The following is a 22,393-nucleotide window of genomic DNA, read 5'->3' on the forward strand; positions in this document are numbered from 1 at the left end:
TGGTGATTTGATGTGTGTGATGGTGGTGATGCACACAGAAATGGTAAATGTTTTTTTTACGAAAAAAAATTGTCGATGGTGGTTTCGGTGTTTTTTTTACATGTTTTTTTTCCTGTGTATTTCTATTTTAGATCGACAATGAACAACAACAACAACAGGAGAGAGAGGTGATAGTTTTTCTGTTGTTTTTAGATTCAATGTTTCAAAACTATTTCCACTCGAAATGGTTCTCTTTCGTTTTGTTTTAGTTTCATTTCAAAAATTCTCTTTACAAATTTTCACTTGAAAAAAAAGAATCTTTGCGGCTGTTGATTAGTGTGTGTCGAGATAAATGTGATTAGTGTAAACAACAACAACAAACAACAAAAAGTTCATTGAATCAAAAGAAGAAGAAGAAGAGGCAAAAAAAAAATTAGATCGTGTTAATTAGTACGTGTTTTACCTTGTTGTCTTGTCTTGTCTTTGTCATTTTTTTTCTGTTCGGTTTGACAATCAATCAATCAATCAATTTTGGTTGTCTTAATTTGTTGTTAATGAATTTCTGTCATATTTGTTTCGTTGAATGTGTCAAGTGTTTAGTTTAGTTGAAAAAATATGCTCACAACCACCAAAACATCATTATCTGATCAAATTATATCAAATTTTGTTGATAATGAATGTGCAAATTCAATTTTTTCGATAATAAAATGTCTCAACATTCAAACAATGTGCCTTTTCCAAATTTATCACAACAACAACAACAACAATCATCACAAACAACAACTTTGCCTACTAATTCAACTACCCAGCTATTGAATAATATTTCCAATTCATTATTATCATTATGTTCGGAATCATCAACCAAAAACAACAACAACAACGATAATGATGATAATGATGATGATAATTGTGATAATAATGGTCATAAATCGCCATCATCAACAACATCATCATCATCATCATTAGCATCAAATAATCCAACAAAAATGATAAATGAATTGAAAACAACACCTGTTATGACCAAGCAGAATGAATTATTTGATTTGAATAATGAAACAAATCTTATGAAAATGATGATGACTATGATGAATAGTAATAATAGTGGTAATGATAAAAGCAATATGAATATTTCAAAAAGTGAAAAAGTAAAAAATTGTTTAAAAAATAAAAGAAAAAATTTTAAACCACGTTGTATTGAAAATCAACCGGAATCAATCGATTGTAAACAAAATAGAGCAATGATGAACGAGTCATCATCATCGATTAGTGATGAACAACAATATCGATTGTTTCAGAATCTAATTCAGAATAATAACTCATTGACAAATAACAACAACAACAGTGGTGGTAGTAGTAATAGTAATTCTAGTCTGATAACAAATTCAATTTTACAACAATTATTTAACGATATGAATTATCAACAACAACAACAACAAAATAATAATAGTCAACAACAACAACAACAACCAAATCAACCATTAGATCTATCGGATCAACAACAACAACAACAAATGCAACAATTGATGTTGCAACAAATTCATTTACAAATGCAACAACAACAACAACAACAACAATCAAAAAATCATCTTTTTGAATTATTTCTAATGAAATCAATGCGTAATCAATTTCAACAACAACAACAACAACAACAACAAGAATTTCATCATACATTACCAAAAGAATCGATACAATCGTCATCATCATCGATATCGATTATCGATGAACGATTACAATCAACCAAAGAATCAATCGATAGTCGAAATAGTTTAAAATCTAATCAGTCTTTGATGAAAAATGATGGTGGTAGTGGTGATTTTTCAATGAATAATGATCCAAATTTTATGGATCATCTTTTACAATTATATAGTTTTAATCGTGAAAATTATTTGAAATTTTTACAACAACAAATACCACAATTATCAATAAATCAATCGACAATACGAATGATTAAAAATGATGATGATGATGATGCCCATCAACAACAACTATCATCAACATCATCGATTGTTTATAATCAACAACAATCAAAAAATCCTGGTAAGTACCTTTTGAATCAAGAAGTTTCGAAAAATCTCTTGATTTACAGTGAAAAAACAAACTGAAAAATCAATATGTTTAACCTGTATAATTATAGCATTTACATTGGAAAAAATGACCAAAAAAAAAAATCAAAAATTTTTGACCAGAAATTTGAAAAAACATGGCAAAAATCAATTTCAAACAACAACGACTTGTTGCTTGTCAAATAATCATTTCTTCGTCTTCAGTGTTTTTTCTTTTGGTTCAGGAAAACAAAATTTTCATTTGATTCAAATCAAATCATCAATTTTGATTCAATTTCGAATGTTTTATGATCGATAATTATAGTTTTCAAAAAAAAATTACCCAAGTTTTTTTTCTCTCGAAGCATCATCATCAAGAAAAACATTAAGAAAATGATTTCTTTTTTTTCTAAATCATTTTGTTGTTGTTTTTCTCTCTGTATATGTCATTGATCCATTGATTGATTGATTGAACGTGTTTTATCATTTCGGTTGCTATTTAGAAGAAAAAAACAAACATCAAAATTCTTGCTTGGAGAGAATTTTTTCGTTGATATTCTTTCATAATAATTTGTTTGTTTGTTTGTTTGACATTTAATAATTTCATTATCATTATCTCATCTTGGTTATTATTATTATCGATAATCATATCGATTATTAATCTGACAATCGGAAAACGAACATAAAGTCGTATAAGATCGATCAACCAGATCAAGTTTGTTTTTTTTTTGATTTAATTTTTTAAAAATTCAAATTTTCAAATTTCCAATCTTCAGTTTTCCATCAATCATTGATTAAAACCGGTCCAAGAAAAAAAAAATATTCATTTTGTCTGTCTGTCTGTAGCTCTCTGAATGCTGCTCCAGTTATCTGCAGCCACAGAAAAATAAAGCAAAACAAAATCTCATTTGCATAAAAAAAACCACACATAAAATAGGATCACAAGATAAATTTAGAAAAATTATTGAAAAGTTTATTGAAAAACTTTTCAATGAATTTTTTAAATAACTAATTTCTCACTCTGTCTTTTGATGAATTCGTTTAAAATGATTGTAATGATGATAATCAGACAGCGTGATTAACGGCAATTGTCACGAAAAATTTCAATTATTTCAACAACTACAACAACAGTAGTGGAAAAAACAAACACCTTGTATCATTTAAATATTTTTTTTTTTTGAATAGGAAAAACATCATCAAACTTGTTGAATTATGAATTGAATTGAAAAAAGTTTTTTGGACAAAATCTTTCCGAAAATTTTCTTCATTTTTTTCTCGGATTATGATAATGATGATTATCCTCCCCCCAAAATGTTTCGGATGACTTGATTGAACACAAGTTTTGAATTTAATGATTTTGTTGGTTGTTTTTTTTTCGGTTGCTGATTGTTAATTAGCAATAAAATTTGAATTTTTTTTATTTGAAAGAAAAAATATCGATCTAATTCAATTCCCGACACATAGCCTGGACAAAGAAGATTGAAAATCAGATCAAAATGTGAAATGTAAAAATTTTGTTTCAAAAATTTTGTCCCAAATTTTTCTGAATTCAATTTTTTGTTTTCGACTTTTGTAATGCAAATTTTCATTTCTGTTGAAATTGATTTCATCAAATTTTTTTTCTACCAGTTTTTCTTCTGTATTCTTAACATATGCAAATTTCTTTTTTGACGACGACTACGATATTTATTTCTGAAATGAATTTCATCAAACATCATTTTATCACACAATCACACACACACACATAATAATAGCTTCAGTTTGAAGTTTTCAGAAAATTTTTTTTATTTTTCTCGGTGCAATTTGTTTGTTTGGTTTTTCTCGTAAGTTATCACTGGTATTATTTGTATCATTTTTGTTTTCGATGATCTGATCACAGAAAGAAAATTTGTTTCTTCACTTTTTTTCTTTTTCCATCCAAATTTGACAGCTGCTGTTTCTGTTGTTGGCTAGATGCTTGGTGAAATATGAAACTTTTTTGTTTTGTTTTGTTTTGTTTTTTATCATTTTTCCTAAAGAAAGAAAATAATAAGATTCATTGTTGTTGAATGAATGTCCAGGGTTTTCGATTCTTGAATTTGTTTGTTTTAAAAAAAAAAAAAAAGAAATACGAACGGACACCGACCCCGGACATTGTTGATGATGATGGTAGTGATATGATCAATCAGTCAATCATTATCATTTGTTTTTTTCATTTCCAAATTCCAGGATTTTCAGGATTGTCATTGAATTAAGTTTTATCATCATTATTTTTTTCATCATCATTGAATTTGAATTAAACAAAACAAAACAAAACAGTTTTTCCATTGATAATAATGTACCAATATGAATTATTATTATTTAAATTTTTCTTCTTCTTCAATGGCCACACATTTTCTTTTGTAATGCAGATGATGATGTATGAAGTTTTTTCTTTCACCTTTTTTATTTTCAAAGAAAAATTTTGCCATTTTGATGATAATGATGGTGGTGGTGGTGGTGGTAGTATTTTGAGAAATGTTTATGATCGTGACCCATACTTCTTCGATCAAACTTTCACCTGTATGTCATATCCAAACATTTTTATTTTTTTTTTTTGGCTACTGTTTTGTTACTTTTTTATTGTTAAAACCTAAAAGCTATTTGGGTCGAAATAGATCTGATATACTATGTTCACAAATATTATCAATAATCGATTATTATGATCCGATTGATTGATTGATTGATACATTAGAAAATGGTGTGAAAATAGACACAAACAAAAAAAACTACCTACTAGGTCTTTGAATGGCTGGTGGTTGTTGTTGTGAGATTACTTTTGCTTGCAGAAAAAAAATTCACCTTTTTTTTCTTCGATCATTGATAACAATCATTGATCGGATCAGATACGATAATCTACTTTAATGTGTGTTTGTGTTTGCTTGTTCTGTTCGTGTTTTGATTTCTTATTTTACACCATGTTTTTTACATCCGATACATTTCCTCTATTCGCACAGATTTGAAAAACAAATTTTTTTCTCCATTGTCAATTCAATTGTTAATGTCTTGTTTTTCTTCACATTCTTAGGTGAAAATGATGATTTTATTGATGAAAATACTAATAATAATGATAATCAACGTCATCATCATCATCATCGTAGATCAATAAATCCATATAAAACTGCCATGATCAACGATCAACAACAGCAACAACAACATTCATCGATTATTGATTCTGATGATTTTAATCAACAACAACAACAATCGTTAAATGTTGATAAATTAAAACAATTACAACAATTTTATAATAAATTTAATTTGATGCAACATTTGGATGGTGGACAACAGCAGCAACAATCAACTTTATCATCAAAATTGAATCCATTTGCCGAATCAATGTTGTTGTTACAGCAACATCATCATCATCAACAACAACAACAACAACAACAATTGGAAAAATTTCATAAATCTAGTCTATTGTCAGCCGCAAATTTAGTTCATAAAAGTAATGATGATGATGATGATTTAACATCAAACGGTAATAATAATGATAATTTATCATCATCAACAACATCGATGTCAATGGTAAATAATAAATCAGAGATTAAAATTGTAAGTTTTCATTCAATCAAATCATCATTTTTCATCATTTTTCAATAACAAATTTTTTCTTCTTTGAATTTGAATGAAAACGCTGAACTCCAAAACAGGACAATATAACCTATGTAAAAGATTTATTCCGTAACAAAGTGATCAATGCAAAATCATCATCCAGACGACCATTAAGTTCATGGAAACAATCAATTAATGCATGTGGTCCTGGACCAGCACCATGGATCGAAAAAAGTACATTACATTCATTGGGTATTCAAGGTAAGTGTTTGCGTTGTATTATCTGCGAGCAAATATAAAGTGGGGGTGGTTAAGTTGATGATGTTGACGGGGAAAAATTGTTGTTGTTTTTTTTCCTGAAAAATTTTCCCTTTGTAAATGAACAAAAACGAATCTAAAGAAAAAGAATAGAAAACAACAACAGCATCAATACAATTTAAATTGAAAAGTTTTGGGAATTTTTTTCTTCTCCATTCCATTCATTTATTTTTGTTGTTTTTTAATGAGAAATTTTTCATTTTTGCCAACAAAAAAAAATGATCAATTGAAATTTGATTATCAATGAAGAAAAAAACGTTTTTCTTGTTTCTTGGCAATCTGCAAACAGACAACAACGAGAACAACAACAACAAAAAAAAAAATCCAATTCATTTTTTGGCTGGCTGTAGATTTATTAATCGCGTTGACAGTGATCGATCTATTTCGATCAACAACAGCAAAACTGAATGACAATTTGATGAATCTATAGCACTGGATTGAGTGAATGAATGAAGTAGGGATGAAAGTTAATAATTTTTTCTCGAGAAAAAAGTAAAATTTGAAATGAAAAAACTCTATAATAGGTGATATTCATTTTGCTTTTCATTTTTTCTTCGTTGTTTTCGTTGTTGTTGTTGTTGTTTGCCATTCATTAAGTTATCATAAATCGAAAAAGATGTTAAATAATGAATTTTGCGATGGGGAGGGAAGCACAATAACATTGCCTGTGTGTTTGTGCTTGGTGAATGTATTTTGCTTAGGAAATTTTTTTTAATTTAATGAAAAAAAATGAATTGAATTGAAATGGAAGAAAACAAAGAATTTCCAAGAAAAAAATGAATTTTTTCTTCCAAAATGTTGTGGCCACAAGTAGAGAGAGATAAAGCAAGAGAACATCTTTGGTCATTTGTTTTGTTTTGTTTTGCTTTGTTTTTTTTGGCTGAAAACAAAACGAAAATTGAATGAATGAATTTCAGTTTAGGTTTTTTCCTTGGCCAAATCAAATGAATTTTGTAAAAAACAAAACAAAAAAAATTTCCATTTCCCATCATCATCATCATCAGTAAAATGATGATGATGATTGGTCACCTGCAGTTTTCCTTTTCACATCATTTTTTTTAAGGAATAAAATTTTAAACAAAAAATTTTTATTTGTGGTTACAAAATTGACATCCATATGTTTTGTGTGTTTTTTTCAAACAAAACAAAATGAACAATAACAACAACAAAAATGAAAAATCCATTTTCCTATCGGATGTTTAAAATCTTTTACCTGAAACTTTGTTGAAATAAAAAGATTCGTAAAGATATGATTGATTCTCTCTCTTTTCTGTGTTTTTTCTTTTGGAGAAAGAAAAAAATAGATTGTATCCGATTATTTTGTATCTTAATTGATGGAAATTTCTTTTTCTTTTTGTTTCTTGGTTTTGTTTTGTTTCGTTCGGTTGTTTTGTTCAACGACCACTTGTTGAATTTGAAAATAGATTTTTCTCTTTTTTCTTTCGTTTGATTTGCATCGATGTTGTTGTTGATGATGATGATAATGATCAGAAAATGAACGAACCTAGGATTGTCCATTTTTTTTTATTGTTACCACTCGATATTTGTTTTTGTGTGTGTGGTTGGCTATTGATTTTGATTTTGTTCCGGCCACTTGAATTTGATTTTTTTTTGCTGCTGCTGCTTGATTGTAGATTATGGATTTTTTTCTACTTTGAGGGAAAGAGAGTGGTGGAAACATAATCTTTAAATTTTTTTTTCCATTATTCATTCTTGATAAAATGCGGTTTCTATGTGTGTGTGTGTGTGTTTGTCAATCAAATCAATTCATCACATCTATGAAAATTTCTAATTTTTTCTTTATTTTTTTTCCATTTTCAAAATCTTTTGCATAAATAAAAATATTTTGAAAAAAAATGAACAACAGGTGAATTGATCAATAAATCCTGTCCAATCGATTATACACATTACGTTAAACGGTATGTAAATGTTTTTCTGTTTGTTTGTTAATATTTCTTCTATTTTTAATTTTTGATTTTTTGAATCAATTTTATTTTATTTTCAGATATGCAAATGCAAATGAATGTTGTAATAAATTATGTAAAGAATTATCATATCGTGAACATTTTCATTGTAATGCATTATCATGTAATTCACGTGTTTTTATGAAAAAAGAAGAAATGATTAGACATTTTAAATGGCATAAAAAACGTGATGAATCATTAACACAAGGATTTTTACGTTGTTCACCGGGTGATAATTGTATTGAACGTTTTAAAAATTGTCCACATCATCGTAAACAAACACATTATCATTGTTTAAAACGTGGTTGTGATAAAGTTTATATTAGTACATCCGATGTACAGATGCATGCAAATTATCATCGTAAAGATACAGCTATTATACAGGAAGGTTTTCAACGTTTTCGTGCAACTGAAAATTGTCTATTAGAATGTTGTGCATTTTTCGGTCAAAAAACAACACATTTTCATTGTCGTCGTGATAATTGTTTGCATACATTTAAAAATAAAGCTGATATGGGTAAGTTAACAATTCTCCCAATTACACATTATAGGTGAAAACCTTATTCTTCTTTAATCTTATTGATTTTCATCATCATCAAGAAAAGCCAAAAGAATTGATGTTTTGTTTCGAAAAAACATCAAAAATTTCTTCTTTCTCAATCCTCGTTCAACATTCCAAAAATTTAGTTAGTTAGTTTCAACATACAAACAATTCATTCATTTCCAATCTAAACTCATGTCAAGAGCCACCGAAATCTTATTTTCTTTTTTTTCGATTTCAATGTTTCAATTGTCCTGGATATCTTTTAGATTTTCTACATTTTTCAAATGAAATTTTTTTTGAAGAAAAATTCTCTTTTCATTTAATTCCAACCGTTTTTTTCATTCAATTTTTTGATTGATTGATCGAATATAATTAAAATGTCTTGTAGCATCATTTTTTAGTTTTTTTAGTTGTTTTCTCATTGTTTCATTATCATCGGATTTTTTTTTTTGCTAAACTTTTTTTCTCATCTAATTTGATTCGAATCGATTTTGATGATAATGATGATGCTGGGTGATCGAAATAAGATTGAATCGAAGAAAAAAAGAAAAGAAAAGAAAACATTGAAATCAATTCAGTTCATTGAATAATTGAAACGAAATCAACAACAACAACAAAAAATTTGTTATTAAAAAAAACCAAAATTGCCTCAAGAATTTTTTTCTTGATTTCGATCACATCGTTGAAATCAAAAAGCTACACGAAAATGAATGAATATATAGAGAGAGCTATTAGGTGAATGTTTTTCCATTTTCATACAAGATTTTTGAGAGGGGGGTGAAAGGCTGATGATCTTGATTGATTCGCGAATGATAATAATGATGATGATGATGGTCATTGCCATTGCAAAATGACTATTTGAAAAATTTTTCATTTCAAAAAAAATGTTGAAAAAAATTTCCATATGAAAATCATTATTTTGAAAGATGATATGTTTGAATCGATGGTAAACATCATGCCTGTTTATTTTCTCTTTGATTTGGTCTACAGAATTTACCATTATTTTTGATAATGATAATAATGATGATGATGATAATCGTTTGGACAATTATAATTCATCTGATTGTTTTTAATATTTTTATTTCTCTTCTTCTTTTTTTCACGAATTTAGAAAAACACAAATCATATCATGTACGTGATGAACAATTAGCTCGTGATGGTTTTAAAAAATTTTTAAAACATGAAACATGTCCATTTGATGATTGTCGTTCATCACGTGTCTGTAATCATATTCATTGTGTTCGTTCGGGTAAGTTTTCTGCTTTTCTTTTTTCCTAAATTTATTTTCTCATTTTTCCAAAACGAAACAAAATACAAAAATAATAATAATAATATTTATAAATTAAAATCAAGGATGTACACATATATTACATTCAACTGGACAATTATATCCACATAAACGTAAACATGATCGTTGTGAAAAAGAATTAGCATATCGTAAATATTTACTTGCACAATCTAATACATCGTACAAATCAATTTATTCAAAATAATAACAATGAAACAACAAATGGTGGTGATACAATACAAAATAGTGTCATACAGAATCGTCTTTCAACATCATATGGTATCGATCTGGATATTAACCTGTTGAATATAGAGGTATTTTGTTTCTTTTCCATGTTCACTTTATCGATTTGTAATTCAATTTAATAAATTTTTTTTCTTTTTCTTTTTTTGTGTTTGAAATCATCACCAAAACAACAACAACAACAACAACAAAACAGAGTTTTGAACAATCATTATTGAATAAAGATGATGATAATGTATTTGATGAAATACAAGATCAATTACCATTATTGGCTATGAGTACAATACCGATTGAAGATATTATTGATGATGATATAACTGATCGACGTTGTGCAAAATATATACAAAGGTAAATTTTTTGGAAAACTATTTTTTTTACAAACAAACAAGCAAACAAAAATACATGTCTTTTCCACTTCTCGATTCCATTACATATATACGAATCCCCATTATGATGATCAAATTACCTGAATTGATCATTAACCTACCCACCCAACAGTATGTTTGCGCCTGTATCTGTAGTTTTTATTCATTCCGTAATACAATCATATCTCGTGATAATTTTGATGATGATGATGATTATTGTCCGATGGTCGAACAAAATGAAGAAAAAAAATAAATAAATTATGTTCCCCCCACCACCACCACTCTACCCATCTTTCACCATAAGTCTGGAGAAAAAAACAAAACAAAACAACAAACCTAGTGTCATTACACCTACAATCATCATTTTGTTTATGGGATGCTAAATTGTTTTTTTTGAGGAGAAAAAAACGTTTTTTTTTCTCCTAAAAAAATGAAATTCCGAATCAAATAATGACCATTATCAATGATATTCTTATGGAAAAAAAATTATATAATTATTAAATGATAATAATCATCATATAAATAGAGAGAGATATTTAATTTGAACTTGAACTTGAATGCAAAAAAAAGATGTTCATTGTCAATTCAAATTACATCATGATCATGATTTTTCTTTTTGCTTTTTTTCATTCTCCTGAAATTATTATTATTCGATAGAATTGGATATTTTTTCATTTGATTTTTTTTTGTTTTGTTTGTTTCTCTTGGTTGAAGAAAATATCATTCATTCGAAGATTATGTTTCCTTGATTCGACAATTTGTATTTCATGTTTAGAAATGAAAAGTAAAAAAGTATTTTAAAATTCAGTTGTTTTCCTTTCCATTTTTCTTTCCTGATTGTAATCATTATTCTCGTTTTTTTATTTGGTTAGAAACAAAACGATAATCATCATCATTTTTAGTTTTCATTTCGTTGTTAGCAAAAAAAATGATGACGGCAGATAAGACAGGATTCGAATTTCTTCTCGAAATTGTAATTTTATAATTACATACTTCTCTCTCTCTCTCTCTCTCACTCTCTCTACTCTCTCTCTCTCTCTCTCTCTCTCTCTCTCTCTCTCTCTCTCTCTCTCTCTCTCTCTCTCTCTCTCTCTCTCTCTCTCTCTCTCTCTCTCTCTCTCTCTCTCTCTCGGAATAATGACCAGGAAAATGCTGTTGTCGTTGATGATGACCATAGTGATAATAGAATAATAATATTTAAGAATTTCTGAATATAAAAAAAAATATTTGATAATTTTCATTGTGTTTTTTTTGTTGAAATGAATGTATTCTGTTTTTTTCCTTCATTCATTTTCTGTTTCTCATCATCAATTTTTTTTATTTTCAATGTCATTATATTCTCTCACTCAGTGTGTTTGTGATGTGAAACAAAACAAAAAAAATGGAAAAAAATTTGATGCGAAATTCAGTTTTTTCCCTGATGCTCAATTTCTCGGTACAATTTGTTTCTTTCTACAAAAAAATTCTCACTTAAATGACCAAACAAAAAGTTTTTTCACAGAAAAAAACAAAGCAAAAACAAATTCATTACGTCAATCAAACAAAAAAAAATCTACATTCACAGTCGAAGGCAAAGAATAGGTAGATTTCAAAACGAAAAAATCAACTATAATTATTATTCAAATCAGCCCCAAAAAAAAATTTTCCACCAAAAAAACATCAACCGAAACACACACACCGTGTAAATGTGATTAGAGAGAGAGAGAGAGAGATAACATTCATTTTAGGGATGCGAATAATTTTTTTTTTGTTTTGTTTCAAACCAAAAAAATGCATCCCACAATAATGATATAATAATGATGATGTTCAAAAATGAAGGGAAAAAAATTGAATTTTTTTTTGCTGTTGAAAAAAAAAAAATATTAATGATATTCGCTTTTCTTGGATACACCTGGTTGTTTGTAAATCATTTTTTTTGTTCAGATGATGATGATAATGTTTTGCGTGCATTCAATTGGGCAAAATCAATTTTGTTGTTTGTTGCCTGTTGATCCATTCGATGATGATGGTAATGGTGTGTGGAAACGATTTTTTTTCGTTTTTCACCAATTCATAGAATTTAATAAATTCACCATTCACCAATTCAAATGTCAATGGATATAATGATAGGATTTCTTTCTAGTTCTGGTCAGTGATTCTTTCGAGTGAAAAGTTTTGTTTCGTTTGGCTGGATGATAATGTGAAAAAGATGATAATCAAATTTATGACGATCATTTTCGACAATGATGATGATGATAATGATGATGAGAAACAGATCGATCGACCAAAATGATCTCAATTGATCGATCGGTATTTTTTTCGGCTTTTTGTTGTTGTTGTTGTATAATGACCAATGCGTGTTTGATTTTTTTTTCAACAAAAAAAAATTTCATTTTTTTCAATTTAATGGTATTTTATAAAATGTAATTAACCTTTTTTTTCTACCTTTTTTCTACCGAAATTTCTTATTATATTTTCGGTTATTATTATCAATCATCGATCAAAATAAAACCAAAAAAAAAGGCATCAACAACCAATTGGGCAATGTACATTTATTGATGATGATAATGATGATGATGATGATGTCGGTGATGGTGATATTGGTGATGGCCAAAACAAATTTATCGGCAGTGATACTGACGGCAGCCGCAATAATAATGATGAACATTACAATTGTTTGGATTGTAATCTATGTTTCAATGATCAAATATCTACACTTAAACATGCAAGGTTTGTGTAAATGTTTTGTTTGCAAATTGAATTTTGACAAATTTTTTTTTAATTAAAAAACAACAGAAAACATGTATTACAAGAAGAAATTACATCATTAATATTTGAAGAAACAAATGATCCAAATTATTGTAATCCCGAATGTTTATTCAATCAAAATGTACGACATTTACATTGTCGTATGGTATGTTTGTTTCGATTTTTTCTGAAATTTCTTTCTTTTATTGAATAATTTTTAATCTAATTTTTTTTGTATTCAGTATGGCTGCATATTTACATTATCGGTTGAGGATAAAACATTAAAAAAATTTGAACATTATAAATTTCATGAAGAATTACAATGTAATTATTCATTTGATTCGGATGAATCAGCATTTGCTAATCTAAGTGGATATTTATCAATGGAAAATCCTCCACAAACACCAACATCATCATCGCAATCAACACCGCCACCACCACCATTACAACAACAGCAACAGCAATTAACCCTTCAACCGTTTATGCCTGGTGTAACGGCAACAGCATCATCACAATCAATTCCAACAACTTCGATAACCAAATCTAAATCATCGATGAATAAATCCAAACAAATATCATCACCATTACAACAGTTATATTCATCTGGAACTAATATTTTAACATCTATCGATGGTATGCCTATTTTAAAACGTAAACGTGGTCGTCCACCAAAAAATCGTTCAAATGATATGCTAACAACAACAACAACAACACCAACAAAAATATCGAAAAATAATTCGAAAAATAATCGATCAACGATACAACCGATTACAACAGCATCTGCAGCAGCAGCATTATCATCATTTGATTTTGCACAAGCATTCAATCTACCATTAAATCATGTACAATTTTTAGCAAATTTTCCACAATTAAATGATGATGATCTATCTAAAACTATACCGATACCCTTTATAATGCCATATATAAAATCATCAATACATCATCAAGGTTTTTATGTATTCGATGAAGAAACAATATGTCCAGATGTAACTTGTAATCATATTGGACGAAAACATTTTCATTGTTCAAGACCAAGATGTTTTTTTAGTACAAATCAAGATGATAAACTTGTTGAACATTCAAAAGATTTTCATGATAATATTGATATTCTTGAAGGTTTTGTTTATTTTGATCAAAATATTGATTGTAAATCCGATTATTGTCGTCATAATCATCAAGAATGTCATTTTCATTGTACACGTATTGGTTGTAATTATTCATTTGTACGTTATTCATCGATGGCCATACATGAAAAAGAACATATAGAAAAATTACGATCATCATCATCATCTTCAACAATAGATCAGAAAACAATCGATGATAATCATTCAGATGATGATAATGATGATGATGATGACGAAAATGACGGTGAATTTTCACCAATGTTAACCATACGTTCATCACTAAATGATGGAAAATTTGAAAATGATGAAAACGATGATGACAATGATGATTATGATGAAATAAATGATGAAAATATTAACCAGAAACAAAATGATGATGATAACGATGGAAGCGATAATGATTTAGATCATGTAATGGATAAAAAAACAAATTCTGATGAAAAATCTGTAGAATCAAACAACAATAAAGATACGGATATTGTTGATCGAAAAATGATGATGATGATGAATAATAAAAATGTTAATGATTTGAATGTGAACAATGATTTATCGAATGTAACATTATCAACATTACAACAATCATTACAGAAGCTATTTCAATCACGAATGGAAACAGAATCATCATCATCAACGACGATAGCAACAACAAAAACATCGATACCATCGATGATAACAACTGCTGCTTCAACATCGACAACATCTTTATCAACATCATCATCATCATCGACCATCAATAAGTTTGATGATATAATTAAATTACATCCAATTTATGATGAACAAAATGATCAAAATTGTCAAAGTCCATTCTGTAAACTAAAACGACGACAACATTTACATTGTAATATTTGTAATCAGGTAAATTTTTTTTCGGAATTATTTTGTTTGATTATATAAGAATCGTTTAACAAAAAATTAATTATTTTATCAATGGTATAGGCATTCACTAGTTATGATCGTTTGATACCTCATTTTACCAAACATCAAATGATAATGACCTCATCAGGAATGAAATCCGAATCAACCACAACAACAACAACACCAGTTGAATGTCGTGATAAAATTGATGAAATTTCAACATCATCAAATCCATTATTGAATCCAAATTTAACGAATGAATTTTTTCAATTATTTCTAAATAATTTAATGAATTTTCCATCAACAACAACAGCAGCTACAACATCACCGGTTGTGACATCATCATCGACAATAAATCCAGCTTTGTTATCGATGATGGCATCAAACAATCCATTGTTACAGAATGTAACAACAAAAGCGGAAAGTTCAACCGCAACAACAACAATAACATCTCGATCAGCATCGGTAAACAATAAACGACGACGAAAATATTCATTTTCAAGCGATAGTTCTGGTTCCATAATCAATGATAATGGTATAATTAATGATACAAATAAAAAACAAAAAACAATTGATGATGAAAATGAAAATGATGATAAAAATAAAGCAACGACAATAATGATTGCTGGTGATGAATCATCACCAAACGGTTATGCTAGATTTCGTTTCAATGAAGATTGTAGTTTTTCATCCTGTGTTTATCGTGAACATCAAACACATTTTCATTGTATGCGAAAAGTATGAAAATCAATTCTGTGCATTCAATTTTTCAAATGTTATTATTAATTTTTTTTTTGTTTTGACATTCAAGGATTGTGGATATTCATTTTGTGATAAAACACGTTTCGTACAGCATACAGGTACGTTGTTGTTATTTTATTTTCAATAATTGAGAACAAAACAAAAAAAATCAATTAAATTCATTCTATTTTCCAAATGATCAATTCAATAGCACGACATGAACGTTTAGATACATTAATGGGTGGTGATTTTCAACAATTTCGTGCAACAATCGATTGTGGCCATTCAGATTGTCCATATTCATCATTCAAATCGAATAATTTTCATAATTTAAATAAAACATCACATTTTCATTGTTTAAAATGTAATTATCGTTGTTCGGATACAAATAAAGTTGTTGCACATCGTCGTCAACATAATAAAATGGATAATATATTAGCGGCTGGTTTTGATAAATATTCATCGAATCAAGATTGTCTAATTGAACAGTGCAATTATAAATTAAAACAAACACATTATCATTGTAATCATTGTAATTATTCTGTACTTGGTTTATCACAAATGTCATTACATAAACAAAAACATCATCAACAACAACAACAACAAGAATTAGGACAAAACAATAATAATAATGATAATGATAATGATAATTCTTCTTCTTGTTTACAACATGAATCACCTGGATCATCCTCACCTTCTCCATCATCACCACCATTGGAATCGCGATAGTTTAAATCCAATTACATTCACACAAACATACACACAAAAAGAACAAAATAAAAGATTTATGTTTTTTCAGAATATTTATTACACTATTTATTAATGAAAAATTTTTTCAAATTCCTCATCATCATCATTATATTTGGGCAAACAAAACAGATTCTCATTTTTTTTTACAATAGTGATATAAATAAGCATCTCATCTCAAATCATAATATTATTCAGATGAAACTTTTCTTTCACATATAATTTCATAATCTTATTTTCTATATTTTTTCTGTTTCTCCTGATGATAAATGAATAAAGATTTCTGTTTTGAAAATGTAAAAAAAAATTCGTTATTTTCATGACAAAGACCAATTTCGAATCCGAAAAATGATTTGGGGAAAACCCCACTAGCGTCATCTATTGATGAATTTTATCATCAATCATTTTTTTTTTTGAAATTAAAATTTTTGTTTGTTTTTTTTCAAAATTGTCCGAATATAACATACATGATTATTTATTAAATTTGTGTATCTTTTATGTTGCTGGCAGATGTTGTTTTTTATTTTGTTTTTGTTTTTGTTTTTGTTTTTTTTTCATTTTCAATTTCAAGCAAACAAACAAACCGAGACAAACAAACAAACAGAAAAAAAAAATATTCAAATTACCCTAAAAGTTTAGGAAAACTTTTATAAAAGAAGACAAGAAAAAAAAATTCATTACAATTCAATTGGTAAGTGTAGTCTGATAAGTTTTTATAAATTTCCAAGAAGAAAGAAAAAAAATCTTATGTGACAGTGTTTCGAGTGTGTAATATTTTCCATATAATAATAATGATAATAAAGTTAAAATCATAATCATAATTGCCAAAATTTTGTGGTGTGTGCAAATGAAGATCCAGAAAAAGAAAAGAAACCAAAAATTGAAACATTGATTAGTGAAATTTCACTTTTGTTTTTTTGTTTTTTCAATGTGAAAAATATTTATCCAATAATAAATGTATGTAACTTAGTGTGTGTGTGTGTTATTTAACACAAAAACATGAAAATTTTGAATCGAAATCGATATGAGAGTTAATTGTTTGCGTAGGTAGGTGTTGAAAATGGGAAAAAACAAATTATCGAATCTATCGATGTGTTTGTGTGTGTGTGTGTAGGCGTATTTGTATTTTGTATCAAATGTTTGGCTTTATTTTCAATCAATATTTTTTTTCCTGTTATTCATTAATTGTTGTCTATTTTGTGTTGATGATGATGATGATGTTTTTTTTTACTGAAAATTCTATCAAATTTTTTTTCGCCCACATTTTCGTTAATTTAATTACTGAACCAAACAAAAATGACCAATACGAATACAATACCAATACCACCCATAATTAACATCATTTTCATATTTTTCCACCAATATTTTGATTTTAATGCACCGGCTTGTTTTTCAAACATTTCGGCACCTTCTTTCAATGCATCGGCACGTTCATCCAATTGTGATATCATTGCATCACGTTCCAATACTTTTTCAACATTAACACGCATTATTTCGGTTACTTCATCCACTTGAGCCTGTGTTTGTTGCATACGTCTTGATGATGCTTGTAATTGTGGATTTGGTTGTGGTTGTTTATTATCACCACCGCTACCTGTATCGGCATTTTCTCCACCACCTTTACCTTTTGAAGACCTAGAAAAAACCACAAAAAAAACAACACAGAATTAATATTATCAAATAATATTATTCAATGAGTTAACTTACATATTGAGATTATATATGTGCTGTGATAGTATTTACTTAATGAAAATATTGATATTATTCTAAATTATTGATTACTATTGAAAAACTATTGATTTTTCGCTGATAATTTAAAACAACAAATAACAACTGATTTGATTGATTGATTAACGGATTCGATTTTAATCACAACAAAATTTTTGTTAACAAATTTTCAGGCAACAAATTTTTCTGATCAGAATGATTAACGAACAATGTTGACCACAGTAGATCGAAAAACCATTGACAAAAAAAAACAAATTTTTGAATAGAATTCAGAATTTCACCAAAATAAAGAAATTCCAAACAAACAAAAAATGGTACATTTATTTATTTGTTGTTGTTCATATTCACACTCAATGACAAAGACGACAACAACAACAACAACACCAACAAACCAAAAGCAATAGCTGTTTATTTCAGTGTTTTGGAAGAAGAAAAAAACCGACGATCAAAAAAAAAATATATATTCTTTGAATCATTGAGTTGAGTTGGAACATTGCATACTCACGGGCAAGGCATACAAGGAGCCAAAAAACAAAAAAAAAATATTATTTCGGTAGAAGCAAAACAAGGATCCTTGGTTGTTAAAAGATACAATTCTTTGCTTTTCCTTTGGTTGTTGAATCCAAAATACAAATTTACTGATGTTACTTAGCGGGTTGTTGTTTTTGTTTGGTATATATCACATATATGTGTGGGTGTATGTAAGCGCATGTAAAATTGCTTTTAAAAAAAAATTTTCGTTCCATTAATATCGACCAAAAGAATTTTTTAAAAATATATAGATTCTTGCTTATTTTGTTTGATATTTTTACATATAATATTACACTAAAACGATGGATGGATTGGTATGTTATATATAGAGATTCTGGATTGTTGTTTTTCCATTCGATCCAAATGATGGCAGCCGATTCTATATATGCGACAAGACCTTTAACTTTATACAGAATTTTTTTCGTTCGGGTGGGTTTCGGGCAGGATTGTTGTTGTTGTTGTTGTTTTTATCCTTAATCTTGGCCCCCAATATTTATTTCCATAATTTTTATACATTTCTTATGTAATCATCGAACCGAATTGATAAGAAACATTTGCTTTCTTTGCTGTTTCGTATTCAAAACCTGAATAATATTTATCATCGATTATTGAACGGATGTTGAATGTCAGACGAATCGATATTGCCAGATTAAATCGAAATGAACAAGTTTGAAAAACAAACAAAACATTTTCGATTCCTATGAATTTTATAAAAAAAAACAAAAGGCGATTAACGGGGAAAAAACAAACAAGGATCGGTAGAATGAAACAAAAGAAAAAAAAAAAAGAAAATTCAATGATTAGCAATTTTGTACAAAAAAATAAGGTTTTAAAAAAACAATAAGTAAAAAGAAATTTAAAGACAAAAAGAATTGGAGAAATTTGTTTTCTAAGAAAAAACAAAATACAGTAAACTTTCTTTTTGTACATTCAGAAAAAATTATTCAAAATTCACAATCAAACAAACAATAAATTCATCTCACCTGAAAAATCAATCAATCAATCACAATCAATTCCTTTTCACAAAAAACACGCCATCATCACCCATCAATCCAAATCCATCCATCCATCCATCCAATATTCCAAAATCACAATTGCTCTTCAATTTCACTTCAAATTGTTTATTTACGCATCCATCAATCCATCCATCCATCCATCCAAATCAATCAATCAAATCAAATCAAATCAAACATTCTCATCAAAAATCAAATTTCAAATCGATATACTTTCTTTGATCCAGAACACACCTTTTCCATTTCCTTTTTTTTTCTGGTTGTTGGGCAAAAAAAAATAATTTTTGGTAACTTTCAAAATTATAAGGGAAACAGGAGATTAGTAGTAGCAGAAGAACATTCATTTATTTCATCATCATCATCATCATTATCATTAATCACAAAACATCAAATTCAATCATTCAAAATGATCATACGGGAACGAAAAAAAAACAAACAAACAAACACAAAATCAATCATTCCAAAATGTGAAGAATAAAAATATTTTTTAAAGATTCAATTCAAAAGGTGATTCATACATACATTTATGTGTGTTGTGTAAGTTTTTGTGAATGTGTGTCGGTGTTTAGAAAATAAATATGGCATTTTTTTAGAAAAAAAAATAAGTCAATGATTTCAAAATTCAATGAGGGAGAGAGAGAGAAAGAGATATGGCCAGATATTCTACTAAATAAAAATTTCTTTTTCGCTTTCGAAACAATCACATCGATATCATCTTCAAAACAAACAGACCATATGTATTCTCTCTCAACATTGATGATTTTTTTTAAAGAAAAAAGATATAAATTTTTGAGGTGGTTATGTAGCTAACCTGGATGGAATATTTCATTTGAATTTCTTTCTGGTTTGAAATTTATGCAATGACAGTTTTCATGCCATAAGAGAGGGAGAGATTTGTGTATGTGACGGTCAAATGTGTGTGTGTCATTGTTGCTGTATAAAATCGATATTATTAATGAAAAAAACTTTTTCTTTTTCACTTATTGTTTTTGCTGCACTTTTCTCTTAATCATTCTATTCTGTTGTTGATATATTGAATAAATATAATTAATTAATAATATGGTGGATAATCGGATGAATTATATTGTTGTTGTGAATAACGATTATTATAAGGGTTTCCTGCATCATGATAACTATGATTTGAACGTGTCGAACCGCTACGTGAATAATAATCATATGGTGAACTTGAATAGCTACCTGGTGGACCACCGGCACCATTACCGGCAACTGATCCAGTACCAGGTGGAGTATGTATTGGTGGACTATCCAAATGACTTTGTGTATGATAACCACCATGATGATGTGTATGTGTAACATAGGAATTTGAATATCCTCCATAACCACCACCTCCTCCTCGACCATAAGGTTTACTATTATAGCCAGCACCGCCATGATAATTCATTTCAAACTTGGGCACAGCATTACTCACATGTACGGATATTCCCTTAATTATATGATCTTCACCACATAATGATTGAGCTATATCAAGTTCCCTGAATGTTACAAATGCAAATCCACGAAATGGTTTCGGTATAAATATATCGGATATTTCACCATATTTAGAAAAATATTCTTTTAGATCATCATATTGAATAGCTTCGGTCAGTCGACCGATGAATATTTTTTGGATAGCTTCCTGGCTACGATGATCATTGCTAAAACCATCTTTAGACATTGGTACACGTACATCACAATAACGGCCATCAATTAAATGCCTTTTTGAAATAACTTTTGCCTGATTTTCATAATCAGCAAAACGAATGAAACCAAAACCTTTTGATTCACCAGTTTTAGGATGTTTTTTCACTTGAGCCATTATCAATTCTCCAAATTGTTGAAAATATTCTTTTAATTCTTTATCGGTTGTTTTCCAAGGTAATCCCAATACAATTAGATCAGAAACTTTTTTCTTTTCTTCAATACGTTTTGTTTTACTACTGGTCATGTCGGCAGAATCTTCAATTTTTCGTTTATTTTCTATATCGTTAAAAAAAGAACAAATTAAAGAATTTTCAATAATTCTAAAAAAATAAATTACCTTTTGGAAAGCAACAATAATAAAGTGGTACCTGTGTCCAACCTTCTTCAGGTGGCTGTATTTTACCATCAATCAAACGTAAACCACGCATAGTACCGGATTCGGCATTACGATATTTAATACCACTGGCACCCGGAAACAATGATGTCAATGTTGTCAGAAGACTTTAAAACATTCAAAAAAAAAGAATAATAATAATATTAATAATAATAATCAAAAAATAGAAACAGAAAACAAAATGGTGAGATAAAAAAACCCGGCATACATACACTGTATTGTCAGTTTCACATGGAATTTCAATCGGTTCTTCACCTTCATCTTCAGCAACTTTAATATATTCGGCCATTTGTTCAAAATTGATTTTGATGATGATGATGAAAATTTAGATTTGTAAAATTATTTAAAAAACAGAAAACCTTTCAGGACAAGAATCAATTTTCAATTTTTTCAATTTTTTTTTTTTGGTCACAACAAAATGGAATGAAGATGAATAGCAAAAGAGAATGATAAAAATGGGCCGTACACAATCAAAAATGTGAATTTGGTAGCGGTGTGCGCTTCTTTTTTTTTCGCTTC

The 22,393-nt window shown here is 28.3% G+C and overlaps 3 protein-coding genes across 3 annotated transcripts; 1 reads left to right on the top strand and 2 right to left on the bottom strand.

The window, feature by feature from the left end:
* On the top strand, nucleotides 1-16,561 carry LOC113795219 (uncharacterized). The gene is given in 15 exon segments (XM_075823440.1): nucleotides 1-2,016; nucleotides 5,068-5,591; nucleotides 5,690-5,852; nucleotides 7,777-7,828; nucleotides 7,915-8,390; nucleotides 9,529-9,666; nucleotides 9,771-9,877; nucleotides 9,879-10,019; nucleotides 10,145-10,296; nucleotides 12,816-13,022; nucleotides 13,089-13,206; nucleotides 13,283-15,019; nucleotides 15,101-15,757; nucleotides 15,831-15,879; nucleotides 15,972-16,561. Coding segments are annotated over 15 exon segments (6,399 nt in total). The 5' UTR covers nucleotides 1-656; the 3' UTR covers nucleotides 16,490-16,561.
* Nucleotides 16,562-17,754: 1,193 nt separating this feature from the next.
* Nucleotides 17,755-18,245, bottom strand: LOC113795223 (vesicle-associated membrane protein 3-like). The gene is made up of 2 exons (XM_027345415.2): nucleotides 18,215-18,245; nucleotides 17,755-18,142 (listed from the first exon to the last, which is right to left on the bottom strand). Coding segments are annotated over exons 1-2 (363 nt in total). The 5' UTR covers nucleotides 18,217-18,245; the 3' UTR covers nucleotides 17,755-17,781.
* Nucleotides 18,246-18,980: 735 nt separating this feature from the next.
* On the bottom strand, nucleotides 18,981-22,298 carry LOC113795220 (TAR DNA-binding protein 43-like). The gene is made up of 4 exons (XM_027345413.2): nucleotides 22,087-22,298; nucleotides 21,818-21,981; nucleotides 19,750-21,756; nucleotides 18,981-19,464 (listed from the first exon to the last, which is right to left on the bottom strand). Exons 1-3 carry the CDS (start codon nucleotides 22,161-22,163, stop codon nucleotides 20,831-20,833), a joined length of 1,167 nt encoding a protein of 388 aa, XP_027201214.2. The 5' UTR covers nucleotides 22,164-22,298; the 3' UTR covers nucleotides 18,981-19,464; nucleotides 19,750-20,830.
* Between the last annotated feature and the right edge of the window lie 95 nt (nucleotides 22,299-22,393).

Source organism: Dermatophagoides pteronyssinus, unplaced genomic scaffold (genome assembly GCF_027571235.1).
Source record: "Dermatophagoides pteronyssinus isolate colony J.1.1.1.1 unplaced genomic scaffold, Derpt_VIB-CSIC_2022.12 sq0029, whole genome shotgun sequence".
Taxonomy (NCBI): Eukaryota; Metazoa; Arthropoda; class Arachnida; order Sarcoptiformes; family Pyroglyphidae; genus Dermatophagoides; species Dermatophagoides pteronyssinus.